Below are 27,923 nucleotides of genomic sequence, written 5' to 3'. Positions count from 1 at the left end.
TGACTTCCTTCAGTCATTCCACGAATCGTCCAAAATAACATTAAACAATGATTCCGCATTTCCGTGTTTGTAAAGCCATAAGTCACTCTCATCCATCCATTTCCTTTTAGCTTTACCCTTTACCTTTTACAGAGCTTCTTGAAAACCTACTAGTGTTATCTGTTCGTCAATTAAGCTTTTCAGATATTTCGTAAAACTTTCCCAATTTTCAACAAACCTCTGATCTTTTGTATATCTTAATATTTAATGCTTTACTGTTTTTAACACTCGATTGGGAGCCACCCAGAGTGGCTGGGGAAACTCAGCCAGATGGGCAGGGTATAAATAATAAATTATTATTACTATTATTAGTAGTAGTCTGTGGTGCTCAATGTTTAGGTATAGTAAATACTAGGATTTAATTAGAACTTGTGTGTTATAGCGGGGATATGCCCAGGCTTCAGCATACAGGCAACTCTCCGCAAGCCGTGGGAGCCCAGCGCGGGTTCCTCCTACGTCTTGCGGAGATCTGCGTGACGCCTGGAGAGCGAGAGCGACCCCTCTCGCTCTCCAGGCTTCAGCGAAAGCCTGCATTCGCCCCATAGGACGCACACACATTTCCCCTTCATTTTTGGAGGGGGAAAAGTGCGTCCTTGTCAGTGTTTGTAAAAAGCAAAAAAAAAAAAAAAAAAAAAGAAGAAGAAGAAGAAGGAAAGGGTTCTGACCTCCCTTTGTCTCCTCAGTCTCCTTGTCGGCACAAAAAGAGTCCACGAGAATATTCTTGCAGAGTTTTATTCTTAAAAGTCTTTGTGCAAAACACGACTGAATAACTATACACACCAGCACCAACCAACCAACCAACTAACCCAAACACCAGCCTCAGCAACAAACTAACATTTCATGCTGACCCAGCTTTATTCGCATTAAAGAAACAGCGGCCATTTTAGCCGTGACACCCCTTCTGTTTCTTAAATGCGAAAAACCCCAACAGAAACAATGCATACTGTCAGGGGTTTAGGAGCAGAGGCACGGGCAAGGGAGGAAACAGAGAGCGAAGGGGAGGAGGCAGAAGAAAAGATGAGTGATGACGACGACCCGAGATCTCCTAGTCTTTCCAGTGAATCAGAGGATTCACAGAAAGGAGCACCAGTGGCCAGGGCAAGGGGGGCACCCCAGGAAGATAGAGCCAGAGGGGACTCGGGGGGGAGCAGCTGGAAATCGGGACCAGCGTCGCCGCCAGGAAGCAGGGAAGAGGAAGGGAGCCAGGGGGGAAGCGCTGGCAGCTCACCACAGGAGGGAGGGCATGAGTCAGGAGTGGCCACACCTCCATCGGGGAGCGAAGAAACGGTTAAGAGGAAGGTGGAAGGTTGGGCGCGCGCGCCAAGTTCAAATGCAGAGGAAGGCGGCGCAGTAAGCAGCCCCGAAAGGGAACCAGGTCCTAAAGCCCGGCGCAAGGAGGCAGGAGGGTCCGGGTCAGCGTCAGAAGAATCCCGGAAGGAGGAGGCCCCGGGGGGTAGAGGGACCCAGAGGAGGACAGTCAGGCGGAAAAGGTGGAGCAAGGCTAGGATATTAAGTTGGTGCTCACGGGGCGGAGACTCAGACGGAGCTTCGCCGATCTAGCTACTAGACGTAGAGTTTGCGCGCAGCAGCGTGAGAATGGAAACTGTAATTCAATAAAGACTTTTACTTAATGATCGCTGGCTAGCGTGATCCTCTGTGAGCTAGGATCTTCAAGCAGCTCTGACAGTAAGCTCCGTCTCCTCATTGTGGGCATCTACAGCCTCGAGGAGGGGAGAGAAACAGGTGCCTACTAGCGAGCTCACGAACGGCAGACGACATGACGGCTGAGCAGCAGATAGAGGACCTCAGAAAAGCAGTGGCACAACTGAACGCCGAGGTTCTCGCATCCAGGAAGAGAGAGGAGGAGGCAGCTGCCGCCTGCAGGGATCTCCAGGTCAGGTTAGACGTGCTGACAAAGCAGACACCCCGGCAGGAGGGAATTGGGTTGGCGAGACGGGCAGGCGGGCTAGTCTCTCACTTCGATGGGAACCTGCAACAGTATCCCAACTTTAGAGCCGACGTACTGTGCGCACTGCAACTGCTGCATAAAGACTTTAGAGATGAACAAGAGAGAGTGGGGTTCATCATGTCCCATCTGCATGGGGATGCGAAAGCATGGCTACGCAATTTATGGAGAGATAAGGATCCGGCGCTCCAGAATGCGGATGCCTTTATTAAAGCGATGGATGGGTGCTTTTTATCAAGTATTGACGTGGATCTTGCACGGAAGGAGGTGCATGGGCTGAGACAAGGGAGGGCCAGCGTCAGGCAGTATCATGCCCGCTTTTTCGCCTTGGTCAGTGCCCTGGAATGGGACAGAGATTCGGCTCCTGTAAGAGACCTCTTTTGGGAGGGGCTGCACAACTCGATTAAAGATGAGATCGCGAGGGGGGAGAGACCCCGAACCACCCAGGAGGTCGTTCAGAGGGCACTGGCAGTGGGGGTGAGGCTGGAAGGACGTCCGTGGAGCAGGGACGAAGGGCGTGGAGGGCGCGAACCAGCCGGGGGCCCCTCCTTCCTTCCCAGAGAAGCAGCGCGGGCGCAATCCACGCCTCCGCCAGGAGGAGGAGCCGAACCTATGGAGGTTGGAGGTGCAAGGGCTCAGTCAGCAACCAGAGCCCTAGCACCGGCAGCAGTGAAAGCGAAGCCTCCTAGAGGGAACAGGAAGTGTTACGTCTGTGAGGAACCAGGGCATATGGCAAAAGAGTGTCCCCAGAGGCCCCACAAGCTCACTGCAGCCTCAGCAATGGTGACTGCAGCAACGCAGCAAGGAGGACCACAGCAGGGAAACGACGCAGTCTGGCTGGAGGAAGAGGCACTGGGGCCCAGCCAGACGTGTTAGTGACGCAGTCCCCAGAAATTTTGCAGCCCGTGAACCCCCTCCCGCCCAAACCAGTAGTGCGGCTCACAGCATCTCTCCAGCTGCCCAATGGAATCACCATAGACGTGCCAATCACCATCGACTCAGGCAGCAATGCGGACTTTATAGGGCAGGACTTTGTCGACAGGCACGCTGTGCAGTTGCTGCCAGCCACACTGCCCCTGCAGGTTGTCACGGTGGATGGCAGGGAGCTGCTCGGGGGGCAAGTGGTGAAGCAGACGCCACCAATGGTGATGCGACTTGGGAATCACAGAGAAATCATCAGCTTCAACGTCACTCAACTATCTGACACGCCCGTTGTATTGGGCATGAGTTGGCTGGACAAGCACAGCCCAACGATGGCTTGGTACCAGAGGCAGCTGACCTTCGGCTCTTCCTTTTGTGCTGAACACTGCATCGTGCCCAGGCAGGAAGGAGAGGAAGAGGAGTCACAGCTGCTGCTAGGCACGCTGCAAGCGATTCCCCACAAGTACGCTGAATTTTTGGAAGTTTTCTGCGAGAAGGAGGCAGACAGGCTACCCCCTCACAGACCATATGACTGCAAAATTGACCTGCGGGGGGCGTACAACCTCATTCGCATGCGGGAGGGTGATGAGTGGAAGACAGCCATGTTCACGCCACTGGGGACCTACGAATATAGAGTTATGCCTTTTGGATTGCAAAATGGCTCCCACGTTTTTCAAGCATTTATGCATCACGTGTTGGCGGGACTTCTCTACAAGACGTGCGTCTGTTTCTTAGATGACATCCTGATCTTTTCGGAGTCGCAGCAGGAGCATGACAAGCACGTCAAGGAAGTGCTGAGCAGGCTAAAGCAACATAGGCTCTACGCCAAGCTGGAGAAGTGCCAATTTGACGTGACGGAGGTGGATTTTCTGGGCTACAAGCTGTCTGACAAGGGGCTCGCCATGGACAGCGCCAAGGTTCGAGCGGTGCTGGATTGGAAGAGCCCGCGCAACCGGAAGGAGGTCCAACGGTTTGTCGGCTTTGCGAACTTCTATCGCAAGTTTATCAAGGGCTTCGCGATGCAGACGGCGGCCATCACTGACACGCTTAGCTCCAAGAAAAAGAAGTTCATTTGGACAGAGCAGGCGGAGCAGTCCTTTCAGGCACTCAAGCGTCTCTTCGCGTCGGAAGAGCAGCTGCTTCATGTCAACCCCAGCAAGCCGATGAGGGTGGAGACAGACGCTTCGGACAGAGCCGTGGGGGCGGTCCTGCTGCAGAAAGACCCGCAGGGGGTGTGGCGACCGGGAGCGTTTTACTCCAGGAAGCTCAGCAAGTCCGAGCAGAACTACACCATATGGGACAGGGAGTTGCTGGCCATTCACGCAGCGTTCAAAGCGTGGAGGCACTTTCTGATCGGCGCCAAGCACACGGTGCAGGTTTGCACGGACCACAAGAATCTAGAGCACTGGCGCACGGCACAGTTCCTGAATCAGAGGCAGATACGTTGGGCTGAGTTCTTTGCGAACTTCGACTTCCGAATAGAGTATGTCCCGGGGGACACCAACATCATGGCAGACGCTCTCTCCCGTAAGCCACAGTATCTGGAGGACGCAACACCAGCGGCCGCCATGCACATCTTCGCACCGACAGTGTGGGCGTGCGCCGCGGCGACCGTGGACCTAGAGGCGGTGCGACGAGCGTTGCAGGGGGACTCCTTCGCACGAGCAAAGATGGCAGAGGTGCAAAGGGGCAAGGCAGCGGCCGACGGTTTCCAGCTAAGAGATGGATTGCTCATCCGTAAAGGGGCCATCTACGTGCCGGGAGACGAACTTCGAGCCAAGGTGCTGCAGCAGCTGCACGACGCGCCCACGGCCGGGCACTTTGGCAAGGAGAAGACGGTGGAATTAGTAGCCAGGGATTTCTGGTGGCCTGGAATGAGAGGGGAGGTCGCAGACTACGTGGCGAGGTGTGACACCTGCCAGAGGGCCAAACCAGTGCACAAACCGCCGGCCGGACTGTTGGAACCGCTGCAAACTCCGGTCGAACCTTGGGAAAGGGTGGCCCTGGACTTTGTCACGGATCTGCCCAGCTCAAGGGGCAAGACGGCAGTGCTGGTGGTGGTGGACCTGTTTTCCAAGATGGCCCATTTCATTCCGTGTGCTAAGGTGGCCACGGCGGAGCAAACCGCCAAACTGTTCATAGACCACGTGTTCAAGGTTCACGGTCTGCCACGGTCTATTCTGTCCGACCGGGGGCGGCAGTTCATCTCGAATTTCTGGCAGAAGCTGATGGGCTTCCTGAACGTCAAGATCAACCTGGCGTCGGCGAGACACCCGCAGACCAACGGGCAAGCGGAGCGGGTCAATGCCATCATGCAGCAGTACCTGAGATGTTATGCAAATCAACAGCCTGCGACGTGGGTGGATTACCTGCCGCTTGCCGAGTTCGCCTACAACAACACGAAGCACGTGTCCACGGGGGTCACGCCGTTCTTCGCCAACAACGGGAGGCACCCCAGAACCTTCCCGGGACTGGAAAGAATGGGGGAGGGGGAGCCGCAGACAGCAGATGCGTTCGCGTCGGAGCTGCAGGAAGTCCACGATCAGCTGAGGCGCCACCTGGAGCTGGCCAAGCACGCATACAAGGTACAAGCAGACAAGCACAGAAGGGTTGGAGAAGAGCTCCACGTGGGAGACTGGGTTTGGTTAGCAGCCCACGCAGTGCCGGCCAGGTCGTTGGCCAAGAAGAAACTAGGGCATAAGCAACTGGGGCCCTACCAAGTCGAAGAGCAGGTCAACCCGGTAGCTTTCAGACTGGCACTTCCGGAGGGTTCCAGGATGCATCCGGTATTCCACAGATCGGTGCTCACTCCCTACAAGGCACCGCACAGGTTCCAGGAACCCGGAACGGCGCCGAGTCCGGCCAGAGACAGAACAGGGCACGCGGGAGTGGCACAGAAGGAGCGCATCAACGAAGTCACGGAGATTTTGGACTCCAGATGGGGGGAAGAGGGGGTAGAATACTTTCTCGCCAAGGAGGGCACCCCGGCCAGTGCGAACAGCTGGGTGCCGGGCTACGCCTTAGACGAACCTCTGCTCAAAGACGAGTTTCATGCCCTCTTCCCACATAGACCTATGCCAGCAGACTTTTTCGACGACTGGCTTTTCACGCCCACGCTTTCGGCCAGCACGTTCCGGGGGTTCGACTCGGACGAGGAACCGACACGAGACGTCCGTTCCCCGGAGGGGTCACCCTCGGGATCCGCCTCAGAACCCTCGTATTGGTGGGACGATAGGCCAGAGGAGCAGTTCCGCAGAAAGTGGCTGGAATGCTCAGGACGAGCAACGCCGCCAGGAGGAAGTGAGGGAGAGACGGACATGGACATTTTCGGGGACGACCCTGGTTTCGAGCACGGCGGCACAGAGATGGAAGCGGAGGTGACCGTCGTCGACGAGAGCAGGGAGGAAGAACCGGAAGACTTCAGATGGAGGCCCGCCACGGGAAGCGACCGATATCCGACGTTCGTCCCTTTGCAACAGCAGCCCCCAGCTCCAGCACCGGAAGGAGGGGAGGGGGGGATGGGGGGCTTCGAGGGGGGGATGGATGTCAGGGGTTTAGGAGCAGAGGCACGGGCAAGGGAGGAAACAGAGAGCGAAGGGGAGGAGGCAGAAGAAAAGATGAGTGATGACGACGACCCGAGATCTCCTAGTCTTTCCAGTGAATCAGAGGATTCACAGAAAGGAGCACCAGTGGCCAGGGCAAGGGGGGCACCCCAGGAAGATAGAGCCAGAGGGGACTCGGGGGGGAGCAGCTGGAAATCGGGACCAGCGTCGCCGCCAGGAAGCAGGGAAGAGGAAGGGAGCCAGGGGGGAAGCGCTGGCAGCTCACCACAGGAGGGAGGGCATGAGTCAGGAGTGGCCACACCTCCATCGGGGAGCGAAGAAACGGTTAAGAGGAAGGTGGAAGGTTGGGCGCGCGCGCCAAGTTCAAATGCAGAGGAAGGCGGCGCAGTAAGCAGCCCCGAAAGGGAACCAGGTCCTAAAGCCCGGCGCAAGGAGGCAGGAGGGTCCGGGTCAGCGTCAGAAGAATCCCGGAAGGAGGAGGCCCCGGGGGGTAGAGGGACCCAGAGGAGGACAGGCGGAAAAGGTGGAGCAAGGCTAGGATATTAAGTTGGTGCTCACGGGGCGGAGACTCAGACGGAGCTTCGCCGATCTAGCTACTAGACGTAGAGTTTGCGCGCAGCAGCGTGAGAATGGAAACTGTAATTCAATAAAGACTTTTACTTAATGATCGCTGGCTAGCGTGATCCTCTGTGAGCTAGGATCTTCAAGCAGCTCTGACACATACATACATTATATACATAAACCCAGTTTTGTCAACGTGTGTTCTTCTTCCCTGAAGAGAACCCCTTCTGCTTACGTTTCTGCGTCGATTGCTGTCTCTGCTCCATGTCGTCTCCTGGAAGTCTTGCCCTGCATTGACTTTGGAGATGCCCGGGTTGGTTGCATCTATAGCACCTCCTCACCGCCATGGCCAAGTCCAAACCTTGGCGTTGCTCCATTGGCAGATTCTGCTGCTGACCCCCTCGACTGTAACTCCTCTGCTCTTGCAGTTCAGCCTGTTTATCTGACCTGCTTTCTGCTTCTTCGGTCAATCTGCCAACCACATACTCAAGGGTCAGATCTTGGGGACGCATACTCTCCATGCTGTTAATCACGGGCAACCAGCTTTCAGGCAAACTTGAAAGGATAATGTAGGTTTGGTCAGTCTCATCATAACGCTTACCTCTCTGCTGTAGTTGAAGAAACAGAGATTTCAGCGTTTGAAGATGAGTTGCCAAACTCTCACCTTCCTTCATAACAGTCCTGAACAGCCTGGTCAGAGAAATGATAGTTCCAGCAGTTTCTCTGACATGCATTGCCCTTAATAAATTCCAGCACTCAAACGCTGTGCTGGCATTTGCTACATGCAATAACTGAGAGTTGCTCAAACACAGCATAATTTGGGCACAGACCCTTTCACCCAGCCGTTTTTTCTCAGCAGAGTCCCGTCTCAAAACCTCAGTTTCAACACAGCCCCATAGTCCATCTCTCCTTAACAACTGCTGCATATTAATTGACCAACTCAGCCAGTTGTTTTCTGAGAGAAGTTCAAAAGGGATGCCTCCCCCAATATTTACAACTTGGGAAGACTGGAAATCTGCCATCTCTGCTGGTGCTTGCTGAGCCCCTTCTGTAGAGCCTCCAGCAATCTCTCCTGACTCTCTCTTTAGAGTCCAACTGGATGGTCCTGGCTGGCACTCACCGGCTTCTAGCTGCTGCCTCTGTTGACCCCCAGGTCCCGCCTGACTCTGCAACTGGTGTAGCCGCTCTGTGAGTCACCTACTGTGGTCCTCTAGCAGTTCAAACTGTTCCAGTAGCCGACGCTGAGTGCTTTCTTGATCCTCAGATCCTAGCCGCTCCAGCGTCACTGCAGACAGTTACAGCTTGCCACCAACTGCTCCAACGCACAGCCACTGGCTTCGTACACCACCAGGACTCACCAGCTCCCTGCTGAGATGCTGTCAGTCGTTTTGCACTCTGCAGATGCTCAGAAACACTGGGCCCATAACCTGTCAGTGTTTGTAAAAAGCAAAAAAAAAAAGAAGGAAAGGGTTCTGACCTCCCTTTGTCTCCTCAGTCTCCTTGTCGGCACAAAAAGAGTCCACGAGAATATTCTTGCAGAGTTTTATTCTTAAAAGTCTTTGTGCAAAACACGACTGAATAACTATACACACCAGCACCAACCAACCAACCAACTAACCCAAACACCAGCCTCAGCAACAAACTAACATTTCTCACTTATATATACAACTTGGTGCAGACCGCTGAGTCATGCTGACCCCGCTTTATTCGCATTAAAGAAACAGCGGCCATTTTAGCCGTGACAGTCCTATGGGGCGAAAAATACGGTACTTAACACTTAGCTTCTGTTACACATTATATCCACATAAGTCAATAGAAAAAGTATAAAGAGATGATGTTCCCTTTGGGAAATTTCGTTTTGGCAACCGCAAAACAACATCCTTGAAATCATATTATATTTAGAAATGACTTTGGCCACGTAGTAAACAACAGGTTTTTTCTTTTCAAATTTAATGAGTTTAGAGTTTATTGTACACTAAGCGGGGCACTTTTATACATATCAGTGTGTCCCAATGTCTTAGTGTATCAAAGTGCCCCAACGGACATTTTCAAAAATCTAACAATTGTTAATAAAGCCACTGAACTTATTTGAAAATCACCTGTAATCCTGATTACTGAGTGGAATAACTTACCTTTGGTATTTTTAAATCTTTTATTTTTAAATAATATTTATTACTTTTAAACCTTACAAAAAAGAGAAAAGAAAAGAAAAAAAAGAAAAAGAAAAGAAAGAAAAAACAATACAATACAATATATAAACAATACACAACACGACATTAACACATTAAACAAAACAACAAAAACAATTCAAAAAGAACACACATCATACCATCTCAATACCCTCTCTTTCATTCCCTTGTTTCATCGACCTCCTCTCACCTCCCATTTCTATAAATTATTTCAGCAAGTCCTTTCCATCTTTCTCTATTTTCTGTCATATAGTTATCTCAACATATTTTAACCTTATTTTCCATTAATACTAAAATACTTATTTCTGCTTAATTCCTTATAACATTTCTACTAAAGCCATATAATTTCATTCCAACATTTTCCTAACACTCATTAATTTTACATTACAGTGGTGCCTCGCAAGACGAAAAGAATCCGTTCCGCGAGTCTCTTCGTCTTGCGGTTTTTTCGTCTTGCGAAACAAGCCCATTGACGGCTTAGCGGATTAGTGCTATTAGTGGCTTAGTGGATAAGTGGCTTAGCGGCTTAGAAAAAGGGGGGGGGACCCGCAGGAACTCGCAAGACATTTTCATCTTGCGAAGCAAGCCCGTAGGAAATTCGTTTTGCGAAGCAACTCCAAAATGGAAAACTCTTGTCTAGCGAGTTTTCCGTCTTGCGAGGCATTCGTCTTGCGGGGCACCACTGTATTTCCATAGATAAACTTTAAACTTTTTCCAATCTTCTCCCACCATCTCCTCTCCCTGGTCTCGGACCCTGCCAGTCATCTCCGTCAATTCCATATAGTCCATCAACCTGGTGATCTTCTGTCCGAGGCTCTTAACTCTTTTTCAAGTCCCTTCTGCAAGTCTTCTTCATATTTATACATGCACTTTGCTTTGTCTTCTGCTGATCTTGTTCTTATTTTCCTTCCTTTGATGCTGAAGAGTAGATCTCGGGGAAATTCCCACCTAGCAATGTTTTTATTCCTTCTTGACAGCTCAGCCAAATCTCCATAGTTAAAACTAAGATCCCAAAGATATTTCAGGACGTATTTCAAAGTTCCTCTAAATCTGGAGGTCCCCACAACTCCAATCTCCTCCTGACCCAAGTCCAGGTCCCAGAGGTCAATAAATCCCTGCATGAAGGGATCTATCCAACTTTCCTTCTCCAGTCCAAGCGGGGCTCCAATCCTCAAAATCTGACTTTCCCTAAATTCAATCATAAAAGGCATCAACTTATAGTCATCAAATTACATCTGTAAGGCTGGGGCTCTCTCCCTGTCCACTTGTGCTATTTTAGGTTCAACAACGACAACTTTCTCCCCCGCCTTCTCTACAATTTGCCATGTCAAAGTAGATCCCTGTATCGATTCCTGAATAGTTTCTGTATTAATGTTCGCTTTTTGTCCTAAATTAGTCACTTTTTGTCCCAAGTTATCAATTTTTATAGTCATCACATCCGTCTTCCTATGGAGCTGTTCCAGTGAGTCATTTATCTTACATAATGCAACCACTAAGGCTTCTTCTGTCAACATTCTTAACAATCCAAGGTCAGTCCCAGATTCTCACAGTTTTTTATCTTGCAGCTGGAGATCCCCCCAGCTCAACTCATGTAACAATTTCAAAAGCTTCTTCTAGAGGGAAACAATTTCGATTTGTATCGATCCTTTTAAGCACAGTTCAAACAATAAAGTTAGTTTCAATTTTCAGTTACTTTTACTCCTTTTTAAACGCAGAGGGAGACAATGGAAACAATGTATTTCTCTTATTTAACTAGCTGTCAACGAACGATCTATTCAGATTCAATGGGCAATTCCAAAACGTCGGTCTTACTAGCAGACCGTTTCCAGGTTCAGAGCGGTGGTAATTTGACTTTCTTCACTTTCTCCTGCAGGCTTACACGATCCAAAATTTCCCCCCTCTTCTCCTGCTTCCAAGGGGGGGTTAGTGATTTTAACCGATGGAAGTTTAATCCTTTACGGAAGGCTTTCCAAGACTTGCAGCCTCTATGCTTCAGTCTATTTACAAAAAGGGGAGGCGGACTTTCTTTTTGAAACCTCCCCGTTTCGGTGCCAAATTAAGACGTTTAAAGATCCAATTTTCCGTTCTACTCACGGGTAATTGTTTTAGAATCAAATTGTCCACAGGGAAAAGTCAGCGCTCTCCAGCAATAGCAATGCGGCTTCACTCCGTGAAAGAAGCAGTCAATTCGAAGCACCGTGCCACTCACCCGTCGCTCCAGATCCCCGAAAACAGGTTTCCCCGCGAGTAGAGGAGGCGCAAAAGGTGCCAGACGAATCCCACGTTCACAGGCTTCTCCCGCCTGCGATTTTTAGTGGGTCTCCGCCTTCGCTGTGGCGGCCAGACCCAGATTTCCACAAAGCAAGTTCCTCCCGATCAGAGGAATTCAGCCATTACTGGAGGCGCTAACCCTTAGTGTATCAAAGTGCGCCAACGGACATTTTCAAATATCTAACCATTGTTAATAAAGCCACTGAACTTATTTGAAAATCACCTGTAATCCTGATTACTGAGTGGAATAACTTACCTTTGGTATTTTTAAATCTTAACTAAATGACGTAAAAAAGTGTTGGAACACTTTTACATTTCACATAATTTTTAGATGGTCGTGCTAAAAACACACCTACTCTCTTCAAACGCCAACGGCTAACTGGCGGCCAGCGCAGTCGCAACTCTTCTACTCACACATGCATAGGCACATTTGGGTGATGTCGCGACACAAATATCATCTCTTGATATTGAAATATTATTGGTGTGTCAATGTCCCCCTTGCGTCAATGTGCCCCACCTCCCCCATTCCTCATTTTCAGAGGAGGGGGGGAAGGGGAAAGACTCCCATCCTCCCTGGCCATGGGCCATCCTTGCTTGGGCAGGTGGTACTTTGAGTCCAACCACAACTGGAGGACCAGAGATTTGCGGAAATAAATCTTTGGGTCCAGGCAGCGCTTCCTCGGCGTAGGCTCTGCTGACCTGGCCAAAGAAATGCAGAGTAGCAGCGGTCCTGCTTCCGTGTGAGATAAAGGGATAAATCAAGTCCAGAGACAGTCTTTTCTTATCTCCAGTAGCTTTATTTACAGAGTAATAAATCCATCAGAAACCATCGGAAACTTGGGCCATTTCTCTGCTTTCCAAAAGCACACTCACAGCAGCTTCTAAGCTGAGCTGCTTCTCTGTCCGTTGCAGAGACAGATCTGAAGAGCGTCAGAACAACATCCTGTGATGCACTTCTCTGCATCGAGCTCCTCCCAGCTCCTCCCAGATCCAGATACAGGACACCACGGAGTTTTAACCTTGTCAGTTCCAAACTCCACAAGAGATGCCTCAACTCAGCACAGAAGGTTCCTCTAGGGCGCAGTGTTACTTGGGAGTTGGTGGAACTGGATCTTAAGGGTTCTTGAGACATTTCCAAGGGATTATGATTGGTATCCAGACCCTAACACTATAAAGCCAAGGTGTCCACACTGAGCAGTTTATCAACCCTGCTGGCCGCTGGGGAAGACCTTCTGAAGGAAGTGGTTTGCCCCCAATGTTAATTCCTTCCTTCCTCCGCTGCTGCTGCCCACACTAAAGGAATGTCTGGATGAAATCCCAGGGATGTCTGGCTCCTATTACAAAGAGATCCAGTTGATATTCTAGAATAAAGTGTGGCTAAGATTCTGAGTCACAATCATGGCTGAGAAATACAGCCAGGGAATATGAAACTGATTTGAAGATTGGTTTCTTCTTTACACATTATTATTATTATTATTATTATTATTATTATTATTATTATTATTACTACTATATTACATTCAGGAGGACACACCACGGGTTTCCTTCTTCTTTCTTTTCTTTCCAACAATCATAATAATAATTATAATTATAATTTATTATTTATACCCCGCCCATCTGGCTGGGCCTCCCCAGCCACTCTGGGTGGCTTCCATAGAAACCAAAAATACAGTAAAATATCACACGTTAAAAACTTCCCTGAACAGGGCTGCCTTAAGATGTCTTCTGAATGTCAGGTAGTTGTTTATCGCTTTGACATCTGCTGGAAGGGCGTTCCACAGGGCGGGTGCCACTACCGAGAAGGCCCTCTGCCTGGTTCCCTGCAGCTTTGCTTCTCGCAATGAGGGAACCGCCAGAAGGCCCTCGGCGCTGGACCTCAGCGTCCGGGCAGAATGATGGGGGTGGAGACGCTCCTTCAGGTATACTGGACCGAGGCCGTTTAGGGCTTTAAAGGTCAACACCAACACTTTGAATTGTGCTTGGAAACGTACTGGGAGCCAATGTAGGTCTTTCAAGACTGGTGTTATATGGTATTGGCGGCCGCTGCCAGTCACCAGTCTAGCTGCCGCATTCTGGATTAGTTGTAGTTTCCGAGTCACCTTCAAAGGTAGCCCCACGTAGAGCGCATTGCAGTAGTCCAAGCGGGAGATAACCAGAGGATGCACCACTCTGGCCAGTGTTATTCACCTTTAATACTCACCTTTTTCAGTGTAACACATATTTTTATCTTGTGATATTCAGATGAAGAGAGGTATAACAATTTAATAAATAATTCCCAGTTGGAGCAGAGCTAGAATATCCGGAAGCCCTTGGCCACCCAGGGCAAAGGAGGAAGAACAGTGAGAGAGGCCTGGACAGGGAATCTCCGCTAAGATAAGCCAGTGTCAGGAGGCGGGTGCGAGACCCGGTGGCATATAATTATTATAAATCATAATTTGGATGGGTGTCTCAATCTGGCCTTCCCAGCAGTCAGGCTCCAGCTGCTTTCCTTCTGCATCTCGAGCTCTCTCCATTCAAGAATGCAAGGCTGAGAGATGGAGGTCCAACCCCAAGAACATTGTCCCACTGAGCACTCCTTCAACCGACCACAAGCACCAAGCCTTGTCACTAGACTTATATATGGGTCTCCCAAAATGGTCAGTATGGACCTCCTGAGGCCAAAGGGACTCTGCAGGTGATTAATAAACATCTAGAGGTCGAAGGGGACAAAATGTGGCCCAAGGGGTGGAGGATTATAGTGCAGCAGATGAAGAACTTCATGATGAACTTAGGACCCTGATGAATATTGGCCAGGTTCATGGAACATAGAGCAGCTCCCTTTCCTGTGATAAACCATTTTTTATCAAACGTAAAGCCCACAGTTAAACTGTATTCTAAGATAATGCTGCTTCATTAATGCTTAATTAAAGGTTAGGAAAGGCTGATGATGCATTACCATTATTTAACATTATTTCATCTGTCTTTCCGAAAAATTTCATATGGAGGACAGGAAAGAATGTACGAGATGTCAAAATAAGAGCAGGTGCTAATTGATATGTGTAATATTCCTTTGTTCTCTTCCTAGGTTTCCTTTCCCCCCGCTCCTCCCTGTTGAAAGAAGAAAATGGAGAAGGCAGTCAAAATTCTGGAGGGCCATGTCCAGTGGGAATAACAAAGAAACCATATAAATTCATGGATTGTGAAAAGAGAGAGGAGAAACAATTTGAAAGTATGGAGTGTGGGAAGAGTTTCAGTCAGAGTGGAGACCTTAGAATTCATCAACGGACTCACACGGGGGAGAAACCATTTAAATGCATGGAGTGTGGAAAGAGCTTCAGTCAGAGTGGAGTGCTTAGAATTCATCAACGGAGTCACACGGGGGAGAAACCATTTAAATGCATGGAGTGTGGAAAGAGCTTCAGTCAGAGTGGACACCTTAGAATTCATCAACGGAGTCACACGGGGGAGAAACCATTTGAATGCATGGAGTGTGGAAAGAGCTTCAGTCAGAGTGGACACCTTAGAATTCATCAACGGAGTCACACGGGGGAGAAACCATTTGAATGCATGGAGTGTGGAAAGAGCTTCACTGAGAGTGGAAAACTTAGAATTCATCAACGGAGTCACACAGGGGAGAAATCATTTAAATGCATGGAGTGTGGAAAGAGCTTCAGTCAGAGTGGAGACCTTAGAATTCATCAACGGACTCACACGGGGGAGAAACCATTTGAATGCATGGAATGTGGAAAGAGTTTCACTCAGAGTGGATACCTTAGAATTCATCAACGGAGTCACACAGGGGAGAAACCATTTGAATGCATGGAATGTGGAAAGAGCTTCAGTGGGAGTGGACACCTTAGAATTCATCAACGGAGTCACACAGGGGAGAAACCATTTAAGTGCATGGAGTGTGGAAAGAGCTTCAGTCAGAGTGGAGACCTTAGAATTCATCAACGGAGTCACACGGGGGAGAAACCATTTGAATGCATGGAGTGTGGAAAGAGCTTCAGTCAGAGTGGACACCTTAGAATTCATCAACGGAGTCACACGGGGGAGAAACCATTTGAATGCATGGAGTGTGGAAAGAGCTTCACTGAGAGTGGAAAACTTAGAATTCATCAACGGAGTCACACAGGGGAGAAATCATTTAAATGCATGGAATGTGGAAAGAGCTTCAGTCAGAGTGGAAACCTTAGAATTCATCAACGGACTCACACAGGGGAGAAATCATTTAAATGCATGGAGTGTGGAAAGAGCTTCAGTGAGAGTGGACACCTTAGAATTCATCAACGGAGTCACACAGGGGAGAAACCATTTGAATGCATGGAATGTGGAAAGAGTTTCACTCAGAGTGGATACCTTAGAATTCATCAACGGACTCACACAGGGGAGAAACCATTTAAATGCATGGAGTGTGGAAAGAGCTTCACTGAGCGTGGAAAACTTGAAATTCATCAACGGAGTCACACGGGAGAGAAACCATTTGAATGCATGGAGTGTGGAAAGAGCTTCAGTCAGAGTGGACACCTTAGAGTTCATCAACGGAGTCACACAGGGGAGAAACCATTTGAATGCATGGAGTGTGGAAAGAGCTTCAGTCAGAGTGGACACCTTAGAATTCATCAACGGAGTCACACTGGGGAGAAACCATTTAAATGCATGGAGTGTGGGAAGAGCTTCAGTGAGAGTGGACACCTTAGAATTCATCAACGGAGTCACACAGGGGAGAAACCATTTAAATGCATGGAGTGTGGAAAGAGCTTCAGTGGGAGTGGAGACCTTAGAATTCATCAACGGAGTCACACAGGGGAGAAACCATTTAAGTGCATGGAATGTGGAAAGAGCTTCAGTCAGAGTGGAAACCTTAGAATTCATCAATGGAGTCACACAGGGGAGAAACCATTTAAATGCATGGAGTGTGGAAAGAGCTTCATTCGGAGTGGAGACCTTAGAATTCATCAACGGAGTCACACAGGGGAGAAATCATTTAAATGCATGGAGTGTGGAAAGAGCTTCAGTCAGAGTGGAAACCTTAGAATTCATCAACGGACTCACACGGGGGAGAAACCATTTGAATGCATGGAGTGTGGAAAGAGCTTCAGTCAGAGTGGACACCTTAGAATTCATCAACGGAGTCACACTGGGGAGAAACCATTTAAATGCATGGAGTATGGGAAGAGCTTCAGTGAGAGTGGACACCTTAGAATTCATCAACGGAGTCACACAGGGGAGAAACCATTTCTGCTGCTCCAAAGAAGCGGACACGGAGCAATGGATCCAAACTACAAGAAAGAAGATTCCACCTAAACATTAGGAAGAACTTCCTGACAGTAAGAGCTGTTCGACAGTGGAATTTGCTGCCAAGGAGCGTGGTGGAGTCTCCTTCTTTGGAGGTCTTTAAGCAGAGGCTTGACAACCATATGTCAGGAGTGCTCTGATGGTGTTTCCTGCTTGGCAGGGGGTTGGACTCGATGGCCCTTCTGGTCTCTTCCAACTCTATGATTCTATGATTCTAAATGCATGGAGTGTGGAAAGAGCTTCAGTCAGAGTGGACACCTTAGAATTCATCAACGGAGTCACACAGGGGAGAAACCATTTAAATGCATGGAATGTGGAAAGAGCTTCACTACTAGTGGAAACCTTAGAATTCATCAACGCACTCACAGGTGAGAAACCATTTAAATGCATGGAGTGTGGAAAGAGCTTCACTGAGAGTGGAACGCTTGGAAAGCATCAACGGATGTGAGGGCGATCTGGCTGCGACATCTGTCACCCCATTGATCGCCAGGGTTGATTCGGCTGATCTGGCTGGCTAGGCGGGTGTCCCCTTCCTCCCTCACCGCTCCATGTGCGTCCCTCCCGAAGCTGCGCGCTTGGTGGAGGAGGACGGCCATCCCGGATGGAGGGGGTATGCCGTTCTTCGGTCAGGGGTGTACGATAGCTGCGCTCCCCTGCTAGGAAAAAAAAGGGACTCCCGGGACGCCGCGGCCACGGGAAGGAGCGCGAGGCAACTCGTCTGAGAAGCCTCGAACAGCGTGGGGGTCTCAGAGGGGTCACGAAGGCTCCGTGAACCCCCTAACCACAGGTGGGATATCCTGTTGGTCTATATACCCAGCAAGGCTGCGTGTGCTCGCCTATGTTGCCGGCGTTTAACAAGGCTGGAGCCGCAGCGAGAAGAGGGAAGTATCAGACTCCATGCTGTGAAGGCTCAGGCTCCGAGTGAAAGCGGCGGACCTCCGACAACGGAGGAAAAGCTGGGAAATAGCTCTAAAGCTCTGCAGAAAGCAGAAAGCTGAAAGCGGAGGAGAGAAAGCAAAAGAAGTACCCAGCGGAGAAAGAAATTTAAAGGCAAAAGAAGGAGGAATTCATTACTGGCGGTAAGATTGATAAAGGAGTAAAGCGAAAAGCTGGCAGACGTGAATGAAAGAGCAAGAAAGTAACCGCTTGTGAGGGGAAGGAATATCCTCGGTAACAAGCTACATTTTACAAAGTATAAAGTATAAAGAGTTGGAAGCGAGGTATTACTGAGATTTTTTGATAGAGAGACTCTTTGCTGGGTTGGAGAGGAGGAAGGGAGGTTTCTGGGACATTTGGTCGGCGCTGTAACCGACAGGTTTTTTTTTTGAGAACGTTATTGCTTTGGAGGACGTTATTGTTAACAGCAATCTTCCTTGTTTGAAGTGGATGGAAGAAAGAGTGAAACGGTGGAGAAAGCCTAGGTCCTCCCCAGATCTTACGGCTGGTTCTATGTTAGTGACTTCCCTTTGGGTTTAAAAAAGGGAGGAGGAAGCCATTTCGGGATTCAACTTGGCTCTGCTATCCGTCATAATCAATTTGAGCTTGATCTACTACGCCTTTGCATGCATTTGAGATTTAAAGGGACATGCGCCAAAAGCCAAATGAGAGAATTTAAACCAGCATAAGGAACACTTCCCGAAGAACCTCCAAGGCTCCAGTAAAAGAAAATTTTTGGTGACGCCAGATTTTTACAATACCACCATCTAAGAGGGTAAAGATGGTAAAAGGTATAGACTGTAAAACTCTGTATAAAGTCTGACGCCCACTATTTGTTATTACACCCCAACGCCAGACCCGGTAAGCTATTAACTCATTAGAGACTATCTGTGAACTCGTGCTTCATCCCTTTTTGAAAGACCTTGGTGTGGTGGACCCTAAGATTTTATAAGCCTACAAAATGACAAACGGTGCAAAAAAGGGGGTGACAACACCAGCGGAAAGGAGGCCGTCGAGACAAGAGGATGCTAAGGAAAGCAAAGAAATTAAAGACTATAGCAGTCTGATGGCCGAAATAAGAAAAGAATTTAAAAATAATGAACAATATATTGAGAGAAAATTACTTGAGGTACAGGACACTTTGGACAAGAAATTGGAGGGAGTGGTGGGGGAATTGACAGGAAAGGTTAAAGATTTATCAGTAAGAACTAAGGTTTTGGAAGACACAATGAAAAAGGTGCAAAAGGATACGAAAACTAGTAAGAAGGAGGTGGATAGAATTAGAGTAGAAGTTAAAGAGATAGAAAGAGTGCAGGAAGAGTTGTTGGACAATATGGCTATGATGCAAATGAGGCAAAATCAAACTAACCTGAAATTGAGGGGTGTACCAGAGACCCCAAATGAGAATATTAGATCTAAAATGATTAAAGAACTGGCAACTTGGTTAAATAGGAGTGAGGAGGAGGTAAACTGTCATTTAGTAAATATTTTTCGAATAAGACCAAAATCAGACAGAGCCAGAAAGAAAAAGCTGCCAGGTGACGTAATTGTCATGTTCAACACTTTGGAAATAAGAAATGAAATACTGCAACAGAACCATACAAAAAGGTTATATATTGAAGGAAACCCAATTATGATTTTTAAAGAAATTCCTTCGAGATTTCTTCGAAGGAGAGAGACATACAAAAAATTAACAAACCAATTGAAGAAGAATGGGATATTGTATAGATGGGAGTTTCCTGAAGGCATTTCATTCTACTTTAAGGAAAAAAGGTTTAAATTGAGCACCAGTGTTGAACTCCAAAAATTTGCTAGGAGATACGAGAAGGACCTGGGAAAAGTTGAAGGGGAGGTGGAAAGGGAGGAACGACAGAGAGACGAGGAGGGTGAAGGGAGTGAAGAAGAAGAAAAAGAGGAGATCTTAATAGGAGAAGGGGAAGAAGAGGAGGAGGAAAGCAAGGAACAGTAGATTCTATTCAATCTAGTTAAATTAGCTAGAATAGTTAAATAGATGGTTTTAAAAATAATAAGCTGGAATGTGAACGGTTTGAACAATAAAAATAAAAGGAATCAGATTGCGCATGTATTGCTGAAAAAGAATTGGGATTTAATTTGTCTCCAAGAAACGCATGTAATAGGAAAACATAAGAGGGTACTAAGTAATAAGAGATTGGGATTGGATTTTGTGACTTTTGACAGGGTTAAGAAAAGAGGGGTAGTAATTTATATAAAGGAAAAATATGACCCGCAATTATTGTATAAAGATGAACATGGGAGAGTGGTGGTAGTGCAGATGGTGTTTCATGGAGAAAAAATAGTTGTGGTTGGAATATATGCCCCAAATGAGAAAAAATCAGCTTTCTTTTTGGAATTAGATAATATACTAATGGAATGGATGGATCAGAAAATGATATTGATGGGAGACTTTAATGGGGTGGTGACGCCGAATATGGATAGATTAACAAAAAGACAAGATGGGAAAGAAGGTAAACTACCACGATCGTTCTTTGATATGGTAAATAATCTGGGATTGGCGGATGCTTGGAGATTTAAAAACCCTACTGCAAAACAATTTACTTTTTTTTCAAATCCGAATCAGAGTTGGGGGAGGATAGACAGTATTTGGGTCTCGAGGGAATTGGTTCAGAACTTAATCAAGTCTGAAATTTGGCCTCGAACTTTATCTGATCATAGTGCAGTTTCCATGGAGTTAAAAGGTAGAGAGGTTAAAACACCCAGATGGAGAATGAATGAATATTTATTTAATGATCAAAAGATAGTAAATAAAGCTATAGAAACAATTGAAGAATACTTTAGGTGGAACTTAAATGGAGAAACTTCCATAGAGACAGTGTGGGACACAGGAAAAGCGGTCATGAGGGGTTTTTTGATTCAGAAAAATAGCCAATTAAGAAAAGAAAAAGAAAGAACAGATTCTAACGCAGATTATGGAAAATGAAAGAAAATTAACTGTTAACCCTAGCGAAGAGAATTTAAAACAGAACTTAAAAATACTACAAGCTAAATTTGCTACAATAATTAACCAAGAGATAGAGTGGAAAATTAGGTTGATGAACCAAAAGAACTTTGAGTCCGCAAATAAGATAGGGAAATATCTAGCGTGGCAGTTGAGAGAAAGGAAGAAATCGAGTATGATCACTAAAATAAAAGGAGATATGATTATGGAAGAACCAAAAGAAATAAAAAGAATATTCCAAAGATATTATAAGGATTTGTATAAAAGGAGAGGAAACAGAACAAGAAATAGATCAATTTTTGCAAAAAAAAAACATCTGGAACGAATCGTAAAAGAAGAAAGAGCAGCACTGGATGAGATAATAACACAGGAAGAGATAAAAAAAGCTATCAAAAAGATGAAAGCTGGGAAGGCGCCGGGACCGGACGGCCTTCCGGCTAAATATTATAAAATACTAATTAACCAAGTATCACCAGTGCTGGGAGAGGTTATGAATAATATATTGAGAGAAGGAAAGATACCTAATACCTGGAAGGAAGCCTATGTAACATTGATTCCTAAAAAAGAGGTGGATACTATGGAAGTAAAGAACTATAGGCCAATCTCATTATTAAATAATGATTATAAGCTATTTGCAGACATAATGGCGGAAAGATTAAAGAAGGTCTTAATTAACAAAATTCATGGTGACCAAACAGGATTTCTCCCAGGGAGACAATTACGGGATAACGTAAGGAACTTGATTGACATTATTGAATATTTGGACATGAAAATAGACAGGAAAGCTGCACTGGTCTTCATAGATGCCGAAAAGGCATTTGACAATGTTTCCTGGAATTTTTTAAAGAAGGTTTTGGAAATGATGGGAATTGGTGGAAAATTTAGAAGAGGCATAGAAGCAATATACAAAGAACAGAAAGCAAAGCTGGTGATAAACAATAATACAACAGAATACTTTAATATATACAAAGGGACTAGACAAGGTTGCCCCCTGTCCCCTTTATTATTTATTACAATTTTGGAAGTACTTAATAAGAGATTGAGGGAGGCAACAGAAGTGAAAGGAATTAGAGTAGGAAAGAAGGAATTCAAAATCAAAGCCTTTGCCGACGATATTGTTCTGACCTTGGAGGACCCACAAGATAGTGTAAAAGAAGCATTACAAAAAATTGAGGAATTTGGAGAGGTGGCGGGCTTTAAGGTAAATAAGAATAAAACAAAAATGCTGGTTAAAAATCTAACTAAGGAAGAAACGAAAGATCTAGAACAAAAAGTGGAAATTATGGTGGTAAAAGAAGTGAAATATCTGGGAGTGTGGATTACGGCAAAAAACCTAAACTTATATAAAGATAATTATGAAGTTACATGGAGAAAAATAAAGAAAGATCTAGAAATATGGGGGAGGATGAAATTCTCCTTTTTAGGGAGGATAGCAGTGGTTAAAATGAACGTTTTGCCGAGGATGTTGTTCTTATTTCAAACCCTTCCAGTGATTAAAGGTTTAAAACAATGCAAAGAATGGCAGAGAACCCTGATGAAATTCATCTGGCAGGGGAAAAGACCAAGGATTAAAATGAAAATATTAACTGATAAAAAGGAAAGAGGAGGTTTTGCTCTCCCAGATTTGAGTTTATATTATGAAACAGCGTGCCTACTTTGGCTAAAAGATTGGATAAAATTGGAGAATAGAGATCTATTGGATTTAGAAGGTTTTAATAATTGGTACGGGTGGCATGCATACCTCTGGTACGAGAAGGTGAAAGTCCATAGGGCTTTCTTAAATCATATTTTCAGGGGACCAATATACCAGGTCTGGGAAAGAAATAAGAACCTTCTTGAAAGAAAAACACCATGGTGGATCTCACCGGTAGAGGCCTTAACAATTAAAAAACCAACATGGAAGGGAAGACAGCCACCTACGAAGACTTGCTAAGAAAATCAGAACAAGGGCTTAAACTGAAACCTTATGAGGAAATAAAGGATCAGTTCACCGGTTGGTTACAATATCATCAGGTGAATGATATGCTAAAGCAAGACAAAAGAATAATAGGCTTTGAGGATAAGAAATCAAAATTTAATATAGAAATAATAGAAGGTAAAACCAAAACATTGTCTAAATTATATGACATATTACTGGAATGGCATACAAAAGATGAGGAAGTCAAAGAGGCAATGATTAAATGGGCAATTGACTTTGGCTATAACATCGAGTTTGAAAAGTGGTTGGAATTGTGGAATAGAGATATTAAATTTACGGCCTGTACGAGTCTGAGAGAAAATGTATGGAAAATGCTCTATAGATGGTATCTTACGCCGGCAAAATTGGCTAAAATTTATAGATTAGAAAATAAGACATGCTGGAAATGTGGTGAAGTGGAGGGAGACCTCTACCATATGTGGTAGCTATGCAACAAGGTGAAGGTTTTTTGGGAAGCAATTTATAATGAACTTTAAAAAATTCTTAAATATACTTTTCCCAAAAGACCTGAGGCCTTTTTCCTGGGAATTATGAGTAAGGAAATAAAAAATGAAGATAAAAAAATATTTCTCTACGCCACCACAGCTGCAAGAATTATGCTGGCACAAAATTGGAAAACAGAAACTATACCGAGTGTAAGTGACTGGCAGGTCAAAATGATTAACTATGCCGAGTTAGATAGATTAACAGGCAGATTACGAGACCAAGATGACCAGAAATTTCAAAAAAATTGGAGTAAATTTTGGAAATATATTGGAACGGATATATAGGAGGAACTGGCGGTATTAGAATAACTTTATCAGCTAATAAACATTAACAAACTAAATACGCAATTAGGGATATATTTGATACTTACCAAAAGGGTGAAGGGAAGTCAAAGGCTAAGTAGAGCCAAATGTTTATACTGTTTTTTTTTGGTATGATTTTAGGCTTACCTTGTGTATAGCATGAAAATAGGATGAAAAATTTATGTTAAATTGTTTATTTCTGTATTTGTTTGTCTTATTTCTTTTTTTTTCTTTGACAAATTCTGAATAAAAATTTACTGGCAAAAAAAAGAAGAAAGCATCAACGGACTCACACAGGGGAGAAACCATTTAAATGCATGGAGTTTGGAAAGAGCTTCAATAGAAGTGGACACCTTAGCAAACACCATTGAACTCACAGAGCGAAAACCACTTACTTATATGGAGTGTAGATAGCTCTTCAATCCTGATGTTCTTACAAAACATCAATGGACTCACAAGGAGGAGAAGCTTTAAGAGTTGAAACCCAACAATCTACCAACAAACTGAAAAAGCAGAAATGATTTGAATGGAAGGAGTGTGGGAAGTTCTTCTATTACCTTATATGTATATAATTTTATATGCAATTTGTTTTTATATGGAATTTATTTACAAATTGCTACATACTTTCCAGATACACATTTATTTCATACTTGACTTCCTCTCCATGGTTTCCCCATAGAATTTTTAAATTGCTGCATATTTCAGATATTTACACCTTACCTTTTCCACACTCTTCTCCAGCAAGTTTTCAACTGTTGTTTTCCATTCAGCTCCTACTTGTGTTTGTACATGTTTACAAAAATTCTTTAAATATTCAACAAAAGGTTTCTACTCCTCCTTAATGTCTGTCTTGATCTCTTATTTTCATAGTTAAATTTGCCAATTTGACATATTCCATCACTTTTAACTGCCGCTCTCTTGATCAAGTGTAGCTATCTCTTGATTTTGCCATTTTTGTGCATAAAGTACTTTTGCTGCTGTCGTTCATCTGTCTTCATGGAACATTTAACCCAGTTATCCCTAAAAGAAATGGTTTCTTCAGGAGCATCACCCTAAGTAAAGTAATTTTCTCCCTAGTTATAATTCATCTGGTTGGCTGAAAGCCACAAAGATGTTTTCTTTTCCAACAAATCCTTATACATTTCCCAAACTCTTTATAAATTCTTCCTAATTACATAATTAATTACAAAAAAAGTATTTGGTATTTTGCCTTCTTTTGAGATACCTTTCTGCAGTGTTCTGTCTTAGTCCAGTGATACTACTCCATTAAAATCGCCCATAATAATTATATTTCCAACATAAACCTCAGACATACTTTCATCCAATAGTTGGAAGAAATCTTTCTTTTTCCTCATTAGGTGCGTCAGCTCCTACCAATAATATTTTTTTCTCCTTCACCATCACTTTCACTGCAATAATTCTTCACCTCTAAAGATCTGTTTAGAGTCCAGTTTGGAATTCATATATAGTACCACCCCTCTTTTCTTTGTTTTATATGAATTCCTGTCCTAGTCCTTTATTTACCAATAATCATTTTTGTTGTTGTTTCCTTGTGAAAATATGTGTAATTTTATTTCATTTGGTTTTGTTGTTCAAACCATTCACATTCAATGAAAACAATTTTAAATCCATCATTGAATCCTTTAAACAGTTTTAAGTCCCCTTTCCCCTTATCAGCTATCTCCCTCCTCCAGCTCTTCTACTGATGCATCTCCCAGCTCTTTTTTAAAATATATTTCCTCTAGAATGCCTCTGTTTTTATTGGCCCTTGCCATCTTTGTTTCTTCCCTATGTACATTAAAAAGTTCCCTTCCAGGAATTCTCAACTAAAGGGAATTGAATTCTTCTTGAGCGCATCAGCCAGAAACTTATAGCTGGTTCTTTTCTTCAGCAATTTTGAGCATTGTAATCAGTTTTTCTGGTAGTGTGTTTGGAGTTCTTGATCTTGAGTTTCATAAAATCAATCAAACTCCTTGTAGTTTATTTGCTTTTGCATAAGCTGATTTCACTCTGAAAGCAAGAATCTCCATCAAGTCGGTTTTTTCTTTCTTTCTCCTCTTGTTTCTCCTTCTCTACTTTGGTTGAGGGTGTCTTCCTCGTCTGGCCCATAGTCAAGTTCTTGTTAACACCCAACATTTTTATAGCTTTCCACTTTAGGCAGGGTGCTCCAATGTTCCAGTAACCCCAGAGCCTTATGGGGGGGCTATACCCACACTCTCTCTCCCACCCCCATGGCACCTGTAGTAAAGTTAGTACTTTGGTCAAGCGGAGAGTGAGGCCTTGTGGGAAACCAGCAAGAATTATGGGAACTAGGTCCTGTTGCTTTAACCCGTAGACCCGTTGGCTCCAAGGGCGTGAAAGGTTTACTATGGGAGAGGAATTCTCTGGATAATGTGAAGGGTTGACACCTGTGAGGGAAGTTATGTATATCCAGCCGGTGATGTTATCTCCCTGTTAATTGCCCAAAGGAGGTGCATTTGCATAAGCTCCAAGAAAGGGAGGAAACAACTTTGATCTAGGCTCTGGAGTCTTAATTGGCCCAGCTGTCAGAAGTTAAAATTATTAGCCCACAAGCTGGTTATTGGAGAATTCAAATGTAACCAAGAGTGGTGATTGGGCCTGGGGGATCTGATTCCATGTGCAAATTAGGGATAAAAGATCTTGAGAATGGCTGGGAAGGCGCGCTCTGCAATCCACAAAATCGCCCGGCTGCTGATGTTCCACCTAAGCAGCCGTTCTTTTGTGCTGAAGATTTCCTAAGACCTCTGAATGCGGATTTCTGAAGGACTCTGAACTCTCCTATCTTTGCCTTAGAGTGTAGAAGTGAGTATTAGCTAGCTATATTTTGCAACGTTTTTATTTTCTCTTTACTTGTAATCTACCAAAAGATGTGCCTGCTTTTTAGCATGTTCTCTATGTTTTAAAATAAATTTTAAGCAAGAAACTTTCTCTTTTTTTAAAATTTTTTATTAATTTTATTTAAGAAAAATACACAGTTTACATTATATTGCAAATATATACATACAGAAAAGACTCCATCAAAAAAAAGAAAAGAAGAAAAAAGTAGAAAAGAGAAAAAAGAAAAAAACAAAAAAAAGACAAAAAACGCATTTACAATTACAGATAACAGAACTTCCGTCCAACTCGGTCTTGGAGTTACCTATTCTTATATTACTTCTGCAGTATTGGTAAAACGTTATACATCGATGATTTTAACTATCGTCTACTGATAAATTATTTATTCCCTGGATGGTTTCAAAATAAATTAAAAATTTATTCCATTCGTCTTTATATTTACCTATGTTGTTTTGTCTTATTTTTTGTGTTAATCTCGCTAATTCAATATATTGATATAGCCTCAATTGCCACTCTCCAACCGTAGGTAAGTCGGGGGTTTTCCATTTTTGTGCAATTTGGATCCTCGCCGCAGCCATGGCATATTGAATAAATGTCTGGTCTATTTTCTTTATTTCCTTACCAGTCATCCCTAAGAGAAACAGCTCAGGGGTTTTGGGGAAATTATACTTCAAAATTTTTTTCATTTCGTCATAAATTTGCTTCCAAAATTCTTTTACTACATCACAGGTCCACCAGATGTGGAAGAAGGTCCCAACCTTGTCTCTACATCTCCAGCAGGTGTTATCAACAGTTTTATACATCTTTCCTAACTTTGCTGGGGTCAGATACCAACGGTAGATCATTTTCTCTAAATTTTCACGCAGGGCTACGCAAGCTGTAAATTTTACGCCTTTCATCCAAAGTATCTGCCATTTGTTATAATCTATATTATGACCGAGGTCCCTCTCCCATTTTACCATCACTCCCTTCACCAGACCTTCTTTGGTGTCCCATTCCAATAATTGTTTATACATTTTGGAGAGGAGTTTATCATTACTTTCCAAAATTTCGACCTGAAACCTCGATTTTTTTTCGTTCATCCCCAATCTCTTGTGCTCACCCCATAAAGCATTAATCTGGTGGAAATGAAACCATTCTTTTATTTTGTCTTTCAACTCCTCATAGGGCTTCACCCTCCATCCTACTTCTGTCTTTTCTAGAAGGTCCTCATACGTACATCTTTCATCCGTCATGTTTATTTTTTTTATTTTAATGATGTCAGTTGGAGAGAGCCACCAAGGGATGCCTTTCTCAATCAATTTTTTGTACCTCTTCCACACTTCCAGTGTGTGCCTATCCGAGGGAATAGCTAAATCCAACGCCTAGCTTCTTGGTTGCGCTTTACTAAAGAATTTCTACCTGCAAGCTTGTGGAAGCAACTTGTAGTTTGGGGTTAACCGGTAACGAAGAAACACTAAAAAAAAAAAGACATGCTAAAAAGCAGGCACATCTTTTGGTAGATTACAAGTAAAGAGAAAATTAAAACGTTGCAAAATATAGCTAGCTAATACTCACTTCTACACTCTAAGGCAAAGATAGGAGAGTTCAGAGTCCTTCAG

General features: G+C 44.8%; 2 protein-coding genes across 5 annotated transcripts in view; both read left to right on the top strand.

Moving 5' to 3' along the window:
- Positions 1 to 26,359, top strand: part of LOC308580515 (uncharacterized protein) — a 43,635-nt gene extending 17,276 nt beyond the window's left edge. The window contains exon 2 of the mRNA XM_081182249.1: positions 14,575 to 26,359. Coding sequence (XP_081038375.1) covers positions 14,682 to 16,796 — 2,115 coding nt within the window. The 5' untranslated portion in view covers positions 14,575 to 14,681 and the 3' untranslated portion in view covers positions 16,797 to 26,359. The remainder of the gene's footprint in view (positions 1 to 14,574) is intronic.
- Positions 1 to 27,923, top strand: part of LOC308580918 (uncharacterized protein) — a 161,170-nt gene that overhangs the window by 126,256 nt on the left and 6,991 nt on the right. The window lies entirely within an intron of this gene.

Source organism: Podarcis bocagei, assembly GCF_964188305.1.
Source record: "Podarcis bocagei genome assembly, chromosome: 2".
Lineage (NCBI taxonomy): Eukaryota > Metazoa > Chordata > Lepidosauria > Squamata > Lacertidae > Podarcis > Podarcis bocagei.
The sequence above is the reverse complement of the archived record's forward strand: the minus strand, read 5'-3'. Positions and strand labels throughout refer to the sequence as shown.